This window comes from Octopus bimaculoides, chromosome 11 (genome assembly GCF_046866305.1).
Source record: "Octopus bimaculoides isolate indiv1 chromosome 11, ASM4686630v1, whole genome shotgun sequence".
In the NCBI taxonomy this organism is placed as follows: Eukaryota; Metazoa; Mollusca; class Cephalopoda; order Octopoda; family Octopodidae; genus Octopus; species Octopus bimaculoides.
The window spans coordinates 57100354-57113478 of NC_142938.1; the positions used below are offsets into that span (position 1 = coordinate 57100354).

The 13125-nt window shown below is 35.3% G+C and overlaps 1 protein-coding gene across 5 annotated transcripts in view; it reads right to left on the reverse strand.

Annotated features, from left to right (window-relative positions):
- Positions 1-1194: 1194 nt before the first annotated feature.
- The window catches only part of LOC128249097 (galectin-4-like), a 39980-nt gene continuing 28049 nt past the window's right edge, over positions 1195-13125 (reverse strand). For 4 of the 5 annotated variants that reach the window (XM_089360163.1, XM_089360166.1, XM_089360165.1 and 1 more), the window contains 2 exons: positions 11961-12159; positions 11435-11703 (listed from right to left, as the gene is read on the reverse strand). In XM_089360163.1, the coding sequence (XP_089216289.1) occupies positions 11593-11703; positions 11961-12159 (310 nt within the window). In that variant the 3' untranslated portion in view covers positions 11435-11592. Of the gene's footprint in view, positions 2231-11434; positions 11704-11960; positions 12160-13125 lie in introns of those variants that run through there. The other variant, XM_089360164.1, reaches the window with a different exon arrangement.

Below are 13125 nucleotides of genomic sequence, written 5' to 3' on the forward strand. Positions count from 1 at the left end.
CCTGCTTTTATAGCACGTTGATGCAGGTAGTTTATAACGTTTACACACACACACACACACACACATTGAAAATTGACTTACTTCCGGAATTTTGGGCAATTGCTGAGGAAATGCCTTTGATATGTTAAAATTAGTTCGTAAGTTCTTGGAAACCTGTTTAGAAAGGAATGTGATTTTATTGCAGGTGAATCATAACTTAAGTTCAATGTAATTGAAATGACGCGCAAAAATGCACTTGAGCATGAATTAAATTATATAAATACTCTTTCACAAAAATGACTAACACTGCTTGCACACTGCCTAATAGGATAAAAATGTAACATACTCTAAGGATTAACATGAGTTTGTTCACTCCAGTAATGATAGTTTACTGAAGAAATACCCTCAGAAGTACGTTATTTAGGACATTACACGGACGGAAGAATATTAAGTGAAACTGAGAAATGTAGATGTACTGGTTATGGAGTTGTATGCTCGAATGTGTACAAGCATCTTGATTTGGATTCATATCTACACACACACATTAGAATACATATACACATTCAATCATTCATGCACTACACACATACACACACGCATACATACATACATACATACATACATACATACATACATACATACATACATACATGCATAGATTATATAATGAAATTCGTAGAAAGGATAATCCTGAGGAGACAGGTAAAAAATCTTTACAGCGATGCAGACGATATAGCCACTCATTTATTCAAAAGAATCCTGGTGGAATGTCACCCTCAAAATCACCATAATCTCTAGCACAGCAGACAGGATCTGAGAGACAGAGAGAAGAATTTGTGCAGTGTAACTGAAACCATTTGTCCAGCGGTTGTCAACATAATATTAAAGGTCAATGAGAAACATGCACCGAACTAATGAGGTTTCTGCAGGTACTCTATCCGGATTATAAATTTACATGTCTATCAATAACCTTTGGAGATCTTAGCTCTGTGACTAAATTTCACAATACAACTCTTGAGAAAGTGGGAATCACAAAACCAGACAGAACATGTCACAACAAAAGATTTCAGCTCCGAGTCCTCAAAGTTACTGTCAAATTAAATAAAATTCAGTACATGAATACGATCTATATTTGCAATGCTATGCATGCAAGTACCATTGCATACATGTTCACACACATACAGAGGAGTTGAACAAAATAATACAAACAACGTGTTAAATAGAAGTTTTATTATTTAATTCATTTTTAGTTCACCTTTAACCACGGCTTCAAAATGGCGAGAAATTGGCACGTTTCTGAACTGCTATTCGGAGATGTTTTAACCATTCTTCAAGTAAAACCTGCTTTAGCTTTTTCAGTGGCCATGGCGGAAGGAAGTGTATCCTCAAGTGCTATCCCAAAATGCAACATGACTCTTCGACTATATTAAGATGAAATGATTGTGGAGGCCAATCCAGATGGTATAATTTACTTTCGTGTTATTCGTAACATAACCTTATTGAGTAAACCGGCACAGTAACTTCCTGGATGATTGAACTACAATTAGGGAACAATGTTTGGTACTCTGTCATGGACATTATTAGCCCAAATACTGAGATAATTCTTGGCTTTAATCCTGTCATGGTAAAAACTCAGAAGTCGTGAGAATTCTATAAAATGGCTGCCCAAATCATCACAGAACCATCTCCACACTTTACAGTAGGTGCCAAACAGTCAATGCTGAAAGCTTCTCGAGACATAAACTTGCTTCGGTGTGGGACAATTGCTGAATGATGATCCACAAGGGAAGATGATGAGGCTCCGTTTAGCCATTGAACACTTCTGGTAGTTTAGAATCAATTTTTTCCGTTTATCATTGTTGAGGGTAGACAGGAGACATGTAACAAGTGAAGTCCTCTCATGGTATCTAAATCTATGTAGTACACGACGAGCGGTTTTGGATGATGTTTATTTGGCAAGATGATGATTTATTTCTGTTGTCAAATTTGCTTCCGCGTTTCGATAGTTTTACACATCAATGATTCACTATCTAAAGACCAACAATGGGCTTTTCCTTCCATCAAAAGTATACGCGCCAGATCCGACCTCACCTTAGAATCAGAATGTCAACATGATTTTCGTGACTGTACCTCTTGAAAAATAAATTTATGAGTTTTATGGACTTGAAGCTGCAGCTTTTCGCTCTCCAACTATTTTCCCTCTTTGCAAATCAGACAGGTTACGAATTTCATTTTATTTAAATGTAATTATCTACAAAGAAAGAAAAGCTGAGGGTTAGATCATAAAGTACAAGTCACACATAATGAATATTATCAAGAAACATTTCCTCCATGTAAAATTCGAAAAATAAATGAAAATGAACATATATACAAATTCCTTGTTAGCACCGATAAGCTTCGGTCGGACAAACTGTCACTATCACAGATTAGTCTACTTAAGCAAGCTTTGATGAAAACGGATGAGTATTTTCAAAAGTTATGAAGGCTTTTGTCCAGCAGAAATTGCATGACAATACAAAATCAGTTAGTTAAATCTTTTTTACTAACTTTCCTCTTCATAAAATAAGCAAAATATTCATTTTCCTTTGTATTTTGTGGTTGTATATTTCGTTGTACCATGTTGTAGGAAAGCAACATGGTACCGTGTTCACTCCCACTCTATGGCATCCTGGGAAAATGTCTTTAGCTTCGAGTTAACCAAAACCTTGTGGTTGGATTCAGTACAAGGAGACAGAAACAAACCCGTCGTAAATGCGTATGTATATATGTATGTATTTATGTATGTATGGATGGATGCATGGATGGATGCATGGGCGTAATATAAACAGTAGCAACAACAACAACAACAACAGCAACTGCAGCAGCAACAGCAACAATTACAACAGCAACTACAACAGCAACAACAAAACCAACAGTTGCTGGAATTAATGTTGAAGAAGCATGAAAATACTTCAAGTTTGTACTCGCCAAACTCAATTGAAGAATTCAGTTATAATCCAGAAGAGGCGAAGTTTTCCAAGGATAATGTAAACATTGGTCTGTCGAGAAAAAATACAACTACTTTTAAGAAAGTTATCCCCTGCCGAGCACGAAAAATATAGTAATTATATTCTGCCGAAGAAACCAGGTGAGATTAGTTTCGATGAAACAATTTTTTATCGAAAATTTTCAGTGAAAGAAGTTCCCAGTTCAATACTCTTTGGCAATATTTAAATTTGGTCAAAAAAGATTATCAAGATTTCGTCACTTATGCTGGGATTATTAACAGAGAGTGTGAAAAATTAAAATTAAACTAATTAATCCCAGACATGTTCAAATGTCTAATTTTTGTTCAAGAGCTTACTGCAAGCAAAGATGCAGATATACATTCCCGGATATTAACAAAATTAGAGCAGGACCAAAAGCTAACTCTACAGGCAGTAGCAGAAGAATGCCAGAGGATTATAAATCTATGACTTGGCGCAGATAAAATTGAAGAAAAAGATAAGAAAAAAGAGAAAAAATGTCAAGACCAAATCCATGTTGTGGGTGCGGTGGTCTACATTTTAATAGTAACTGTCCGTTCAAAAATATAAAATGCTTCAAGTGTGGCAAGGTAGGTCATAAAAATCACACTGTAAAGCAAAACCTAAAAGACCGTTCAACAGAAAAAAAATTATGTAAATAAGTTACCGGTGACATGAAATACGAACGAGCCTGAAAGGAAATTTGTGTATGTAAAAATTTATAACACAAACGTAAAGTTATAATTGGATACAGCCAGTGATATCTCGATAATTAACGTAGATACCTGGGAAAAATCGGGAGAACTAGAGTAAAAGAAACTTCGAAAATTGCCCGTGGTGTTTCAGGACAAAAATTGTATTTTAAGGGCGTAATAAGTGACATTACATTTCGTGGAAAAACCTTAAAAGCCAACGATTCTTATAAATTTCTATTTCTAAATAATGTGTAATTGTGTTGCATTCAAAGTTGGAAACAGCTGAAAAAAATACTTAGGGATTAAATGAAAGCAATAAGAATCTATTTACATCCGGTGGTAGTGTATTATAAGATTTAGGTATAAAAATATTTTCTCGAATAATTATAGTCTTCCTTGAAATTGAATCATAGTTTACGCTGTATACAAGTGGAACAATGTGCAAAAATGCAAACGTATATCTGCTGATTTCCATCGTAGTTAATTCACAAAGAGTCGACTGAACTGGTAGCACGCTGATATTGACGTGGCGTAAAGATACGTGTCAATAATATCCGGTAAACACTGAGCATGTGTTTGCTCACTTCCGGATTTGTCACACAGGTATCTATCTATCTATCTATCTATCTATCTATCTATCTATCTATCTATCTATCTATCTATCTATCTCTACATACATATATGTATGTATCTGTATACACACACACGTAAGTATGTACGTATAAATATGCATGTATTTGAATATACATATTGCGTAAATTAAACATTATTTACATGTCACTAGTTGGAGTACTTGTTATTGATTTTACATCAACAAAAGAGTAAACTATATATACATACGCACATATATATGTATGTGTGTATGTTGTATGTGTGTATTTTGTATGAATGTATGTTGGCATGTAAGCAAGTAGGTAGGTACGTACGTACATACGTACCTACATTTATGTAACAGTGAAAAGTATGTAGGAACTAATAATTCGTGGTTGTGTTAGTCTTAGATTTCCCTACGTGTGCTCTGTATATCATTAAATATCAATTTATACATGTTCGTCTTTATCTTAACGCAAAGACAGGAAGAAGAATTTTTATAAATGCAAGGATGAATTGCAAAATTTGTAATCTGATTCGCTGTATGAAAAGTCCGCGTTGTGAATAAAGGCATAGGTACACACACACGCCCAAATACACACATACGCACGTACACATAAGCACACACACGCACATGGGCACACCACTCATTTTAACAGATATATTTACCAAAATTACATAAAAATATCTTGAAATACTAAAGAGTAAATTTATTCAACCACGGCCTCCAGACGACTTCGGAATCTACTGCAACTCTTCTGGACGGCCTTCTTGTTTAAGTTGGTGAATGCTGCCATAATCCTTGCCTTCATCTCATCTTTGGTATTACAAGGAGTTTTGTTGGTCTCTCGTTCAACTGCGCCCCACACATAATAATCAAGGGGGTTGCAGTCTGGGAAGTTAGGTGGCCAGATGTTAGTGTTGATGTTGTCGCAGAAATTGTCTGACTGCCATGACTGGATTCTCCTGCCTGTGTGGAATAGTGCGGTGTCCTGTTGCCAGACACAGGGTTTTCCAGCAGCCACACTCTTCACCCAGGTCAGCACTACCTCCTCCAGGCACTTAATGTAGGCCGCCGTCTTGTGTCTGAGACCGTATGGGAAGATGAATGTAGATATAACGTCGCCATCGCTAGTGATCACTCCAAACACGATGTTGACTAAATGTTTGATTTTTATCACTCACAGTACATGTCCTCAGATTGCACTGTTCTCAGACTGACACCCAGACACTCTGAAATGCTTGTATTGGAGCAGTACAGCATGTTCTTTCCATATTTTAGGCAGAGTGAATTGCGTCATGGTGCTGTTTTTCTCACAGACTGTGCGCAACTGACCCTACTATACTGTGTAGTCGACAAATTTTTTAAAAAACGCGCATGCCCGAAATTAAAAACCATATATAGGCAAGAGTGAAAATGCACCGTCAAGACATGAAACTACGCCAGTAGCAAATTCGTGATTCTAAGTTCAAACAAATCCACAATAATAGATATCAGGATACACGTAACCATAATTTTTTAAAACTTTTTATTTTGTAAAATTTGTGATTTAAGAATTGTAGCAGGCTGAGCAAAAGAAAAGAACTTTATTCAAGAATTCAAACCACAAGCGGATGGGTGACAATAATTATTTAATTTTTATCTGATTTAAAAATAAGGTTCACAAAAAATTTGTTGTAATTCATTCTTGTGATGAAGAATTTCGCCTAGCAAATTATTTTCATTGCTAAAAAAAAATCCAGAAACCTAGCTCTGACCAGAATAAAATAACAAGGTAAAAAGCTTTTATTTTTCATTCCTTTTGAAGATTGCTCATAAATGTGGTTTTGGTCGTTTGACTACTTCTTCTAGCGTATAAAAACTGCCTGTTGAAGGTAGTTTTCTCTTGTGTTTAAATGCACACTATTTTATATTGAGAATATGTTGTCTATTGACTTTTTATGCATGCTAGGCCACTGGTGGTGAATTTTCAAAAAACCTTACCACCCTATATATGTTATGTATATGTCTTTAACAATTTTTAAAAGATTGGTTCGGCGGTCATTCATTTACTGCCGACTGATACTGCGTTTGCGCGATGAATTTGAAAAATTATAATGTATAACGAAGAGACACGTGTTAATCGTCTCTTAATTATATGTTAGTGTTATGGCGCGGTCACTGATGAAGGATTTCGCCTAGTAAATTAGTTTATTTGCTAAAAAAAATCCAGAAACCTAGGTCTGACCAGAATAAAATAACAAGGTAAAAAGCTTTTATTTTTCATTCCTTTTGAAGATTGTTCTTAAATGTGGTTTTGGTCGTTTTGACTACTTCTTCTAGTGTGTAAAAACTGCCTGTTGAAGGTAGTTTTCTCTTGTGTTTAAATGTACCGTATTATATATATATATATAGAAAATGTAAAATAAAAACAAAACACAAAAGATTCTGCGGTACACGTGTTTCAAGCTTATATATACATATAAACATATATGTTCCCACACGTAGACACAAGTACACATATGTAAATATATACCCTAAATACACGCATATAGAAATACATGTATATATATACAGACACAGAGATGCATAATTACAAACGTGTATATATGTATATATATATATATATATATATATATATATATATATATATATATATATATATATATATATATATATACATAAACGCCGGCGTTAAAATGGGAGTAGCTGATGAAGGAAAATGTTCTCTATGTGGCCTGTGTGTTTTCTGTACTCTGGTTATTATTTTTTTCTTGTCTACATTTTGTTTGCAATGTCCTGTACCCAGGTAGTTCATGGCTCAAATTAGTATATGTTTTGAATAGGATTTGATTGGTAGAGGATAGTCACATGACTGGTCTTAGAAGTTTTGTACGTTCCCCACTACGTCCATGTGTTAGTATCAAGTGACAATGTTTGGCGTCGTAAGTTAAAACTGACACAACTGACTGAACAAGTCCAAACAATCAATGTTCACTCAACATTGTCGGCCTTCTTTCTAATCGCAAAATATGCTGCCATGTGACACTAACGCACGGACGTAGCGGGAAACGTACAAAAGGTTATAAACTTAATCATGTGTTAATGCTTTACAAATACTTGACAGAAAACATTCAGATCATTTATTGCTTGGACTTGTTCAGTCAACTGTGTCAGCCTTAACTTACGACTCCAAACATTGTCACTTGATACTAACACACGGACGTAGCGGGGAACCTACAAAATTTCTAAGACCAGTCATGTGACTATCCTCTACCAATCAAATCCTATTCAAAACATGTACTAATTTGAGCCATGAACTCCATAAAAATACTCTGAAACCTCAAACTCTAGTCAGAAGCAAGATAGCTGCAACATAAAAACATAGGTCTTTCTATTTGAAATTTTTGAAAATCAGTGGAAACTGTGAAACCGTTTGAAGCTTCAAGTATATCAATAAAAAAATTTTAACAATTTTCAGTGCATTTTCAACTTTTACTTTTCCTATATTTCTACCCATTACGAATAAAATAACTTTGTTTTCCACACACGCACACAAACACACACAAGTATATACTTTCATGGACTGTAGACACGTGGGTAGGCACCCATAGATATAGATATGGAGATAAGCACAATCCGACACAGACATATTGTTGTGGGGGATGAGAGGGATACCATCCCAAGTGTCTACGTGGCACGTGTATGCGTGTGCATATATATATTCCTCAGCGCGAATGAAGATATGGTTATATGCCTATGTATAAACATGGTATGTGGGTAGAGAAATATACATATGTATCGATATGTATATGCAAATGAGCATGTCCGTGTATATGTGTAGATATTTTCATGCATTTATCATGTATATACGTGTGTCCATGTATGAATGTGTACATAAGTATAAGTGTGGATATATATATATTATAAAATCTGGTAATTAGTCATATATTAATTAATATCGATTAATTATCAGTAGGCCAGCACATCTAAAGAATCAAAGAGATTCAGCGCGCCAAAACGAAGACTTTTGAATTTTACCATTAAGCTGTAATTAGCAGAACCATATGCACGCGCACCAATGGCGGTGGACAACTCTGTATATGATTCTGATGATTACGGTTCATTACAAATCAGGCTGATGAGGAATAGACAAATGGTAAGAATTTGTTAAATCCGAAACTAGTTCCTGTTTAATAATACTTTTTTAGGTGATTTTAAATGTCTTGTCCGCTCACGTTTTTGGTATGCTGCTATATTTCATGTTGAGAACAAATTAGGTCTTAATAGACACAAGATGTGATCTATTTCTAGCGCATTAATTGTCCACGTTAGTGGTCGACGTTATTTTTTAAAATATATATATACATATATATATATATATATATATATATATATATATATATATATATATATATATATATATATATATATATATATATAAGTGTATGATTTAAGTTATAGAACGAAGTATGACAAATTCAATCACATTTATTATAAATAGAGGAGATAGATGTTAATATAGGATAAAATATTTATTCAATTCGGTAGACGATCGTTTCGTACAGAAAGACAATAAATTCATTTTAAGAATCTGAATTGTCAAAGAGCACATTAAGAAAAATAAAAACTTAATAAAGGAAAAGGAGGACTTTAGAATTACATGGGTATTGGGTTCTTATGAAATTTTAAAAAATAAATTGTTCTACGAGTCATGTCTATTTAAAACACGATTAAAGGGTAACGGCTAGGTGATGATATATATATAACATAGAAATATATGCAACTTTCTCTCTATTGATTAGTGTAAATAAGCAAGTTTAAAACTCCATATAGAGGAAATAAGCAAATGGAGTTAAAAAACCAAATATGGGAGTACGGAATTCTTAAATATAGGACACTGAAATTTATATTTGACCGTTAATAAGCAATACAGCCTATTTATAAATGAGAAAAGATGTTTAGGACTCTCGTCAATGGTTAGTGGTATATGAACTTTATAATAGGAATTTTATGTAAATATGTCAGGAATATAGAAGGAGGTAATTTAAGGACAATAGTTAAATCAGTAAGAAACACAGACAAATTCACATTTGGAACTTGAGAAAGGTTTTGCATATTTATACTGTTCCACTCACAGATTGGACTTGTAATGTACGAATCAGCCGGGCAATTTCACTTTCTGAAAATCCCAGTTTATCCAGATTCTCCTTTAAGCATTTACTAAAAAAACTTTGTGCTCCAATTATTGTTGGTATGAATATGAATTTATAGTCTGGATATAGAAGCTAAAGGTTTCGAAGCAGCTGTCCATGGATATCTTCTTTTTCTCTGATTTTCAAAGAGATATTTATATGATTGCACATACCTCTGCTCCTCTGTCTCAAATAACAATATCTGGCCTGTTATGCTTACATTTGACAGAATTTTTCCTGGGAATATTCCACCAGTATTTCTTGGTTGGTGTTTATGAATGCATTGCATAACAGAGGGATTTTCTAAGTTAAATTCAGGACAGTCTTTTTTGCGGATGGCATTATAAATTGTTTTAGCAACAACATCGTGCCGCATAGGGAGGTAGTACTGTGACGACATTTTAGGACAGCTGCTAATCATATGCTTGGTGTCTTCCACAGAAACATGACATAACCTATAGATGCGGTTGCACCTTAGGATTACAAGAGCGTCACTGTCTCTCTTGATCACCAGGTACTTTGTGGCAATCCCCTCTTCCTGGCTTGCAAACGTATAGCCTTCAAAGTGTGATGTGATGTAGTACTCTTGTATCCAAGAGAGGCTGCGCTTCGTGTCAATTCTACTGTCTTCTTCAAGCTTCCGGGCGACATACTCATGCATGGTCATTTTTGTTTTGTATGTTGAGTGCTTTCCATCCAGGTCTCCTCTGAGGTAGAATAGCCCAGCTGTTTTGGGGCTGTATAGGAGATCACCAGGAAGAGAGTGTTTCTTGAACTCACTTCCCTTTTCAGGACTGCATTAGCACATTTATTTTTACTGCTGTTGTTTAGCATGTGCTGCCTGAGTGATACCATACAGCATTCGAAGGCCGTCTGTGCACTAATCTCAGGCCTCTACCACCTTCATTTCGTCTTAGGTAGAGACTGTCAACATCACTGCTTCTGTAGAAATTCCCAGCTGTTGTCAGGATTTTGCGGGTTTTTGATATCTAGGGAGTGGATTTCCTCTACAGAACAATCAAGTATCCCAAATGTTGGGATCAGCACTGATACTGCAAATGTATTGTGGGATATTGTTGTAAGGAAGAGTTCCGACTACTATATTTTCCTAAGTCTGGTGTAATATTTTTGGGTCATTCTATCTTTATTCACAGTGCCTTCATTATGTATGTATGTATGTATGTATGTATGTATGTATGTATGTATGTATGCATGTATGTATGTATGTATGTATGTATGTATGCACATACTGATGTCGTTATTCAGTTATATTTCAAGATTTTTTGCCAATAAAGAGCCGGTTTCTAACCTGGATCTAAGGCTCCTTCACTGGAAATTCAACATCGATAGGGTATCTTTGTATGTATGTATGCATGTATGTATGTGTGCAGATATGTATGTTTTATTTTACTTATGTATTCTCATGTATGTATGTCTAGACATGCTCATATGTACTTAAGTGATAAACTTCTGGAAAGTTTTACAGATTTTTACAGTTTCAGTCGTACATCACGTATTTGGTTGATATTTCCTGTTCTTGGATTGCAAACGCATACCCTTCAGAGTGGGCGTTAGTAATCCGGTTGTCGATCCATGATTGACTGTTTTGATGATAAATGTTACTATTATCCTGGAGCTACCTACTAGCATATCCATGCATGGTCTTCTGCTGATATACGCTCATTCCTTCATCTGATGACACGTTGCGGTAGAATCGTGCGTCTTCTTTGGGAATGTATTTAAGATTATCAGACAAGGAATGCTGCTGAAGAGTTGCTTTCCAAGTCTCATGATGTTATCAACCTCAAGTATGCAACCTTGTTCAAAGGATGCACTTCGAACTTCATTGTTAAAAGATGTTGTCGAACGGGTACGTTACGACATTCAAAGGCAGTCTGAATTGATGTTAGGCCTATGTATGTATGTATGTGTGTATTGCATAATACTCGAAGTACACTTTTAAATAAAAAACAAATAACACGTTCATCGTACGATGAAAAAGTCACAAATTTATTGGGAGGCTTCATCAACTCTGCTATTAGTGAATCGTTTCTATTCTACGAACCATAAATAGGTTCGAAATATTTTAATGTTAGTTATTTTCTCTGAGTATAGTAGGAAGAGGACAGGCAGTTTTGAACAAAGTTTTACTTAAATTCCACGGAAATAACCTCAACATCTCTCATTACCTCCAGTAGTTTCCCTTGGATACCATGTCGATTTGTGAAGGTGTGGCTATAACGACCATTAACAAAAATCTAAATTGTACAAGAAATGCTACAATTAATTTCCTTAAAATCAATAATTTAATCAATATAATAAGAACAGCATCAGAAATTAGAAACGTATTGCTAATGACCTATCTGACAAACATGCGACCTTTGATATACCTTAGGTCCACTACTAATTTAATCAAATCACATATGCTAAAAGTTTCATTTTACAAAATGTCGGTGTTTAATAGCATGAATTCACTCTCGTTTACTATAGTCAATATGAAAATAATATGGCATACCTTGAATTCATATGGAGTTACATATATCACAGTCTGAAATGGAACATCACAAACAAATGGATATTTAAAGATTCTTTCTTGTTTAACCCATCTACCGTAATAGCTGTCATAAACAATGGTTTTCCAATTTTTCACAGCGTTATAGCGGACATCCATCTGTAAAGGTATATAGTTACCATTCGCGAAATTTATAGTAAATCTGCAATGGTATGAAAATATAACACAAATATACACACCCAAACAGACTTGCACACACTCACACACACACACACACACACATTTGTGTATGTATGTACATAAAGACATAAAGCACGCCCACATCCCTTATTCCAGCAATCTGAATTAACGTTTAGGATCATCAGGTGATATTCCCAGCCTGCTTTCCTTTGAAATATTTGCCAGTAAAAACGTATTTAAAAATTGGGAGAAACTCAGTTTAATGATTTCTAAACAAAGGAAACAGAACCAGTCTTCTAGACGTCATCTTCGGTATATACATATATATAAATATAGTGAGTTCAAACAAGAAAAACGACAAAAAAACACCAACGCGAGGACGTGATACAGATATTGTGTTATTGGATGCTGAGGAAAGGAAAGAAAGAGAATTTGAGGTTTCGAGCGGAGCTCTTCGTCGGAAATATAGGAAAGTCCAAAGAAGGGAAGACGGAGGAAGAAATAATCGCCAACGATATACACGAGGTTACATTGTGGAATGACCGGAAGGGAAAGGGTGGAGAAAAAGTTCTTTCTAAGACAGGAGAGTGCAAGAGAGGGAGGTATGTATGAGTGCGTGCAAACGGATCCGTGTGTGTGTGTGTAATAACAGCAGGTGTATGTGCGTGTGTGTGCGTGTGTGTGTGTGTGTGTGTGTGTGTGTGTGTGTGTGGTTTGGCTGTTTATCTATTAGTGTGTGTGTGTGTCTGTGTGTGTGTGTGTGTCGCTTAACATTGTATTAGGAATTAGTAGCAGGGATTATTTGGGAGTGGTTGTGGACGATGGTCAGTAGAAAAGTGAGCAAGCAGTTTTTAAGTATGTGTGTGTGTGCGTGTATGTGTATGTTGTGTGAGTGTGTTTTTCTTGCAGTGTGTGCCTGTATCTGTGTGTGCGTGTGTGTATGTGTATATATATGTGTGTGTACGTGCGTGGGTGTATGCGTGCGGTT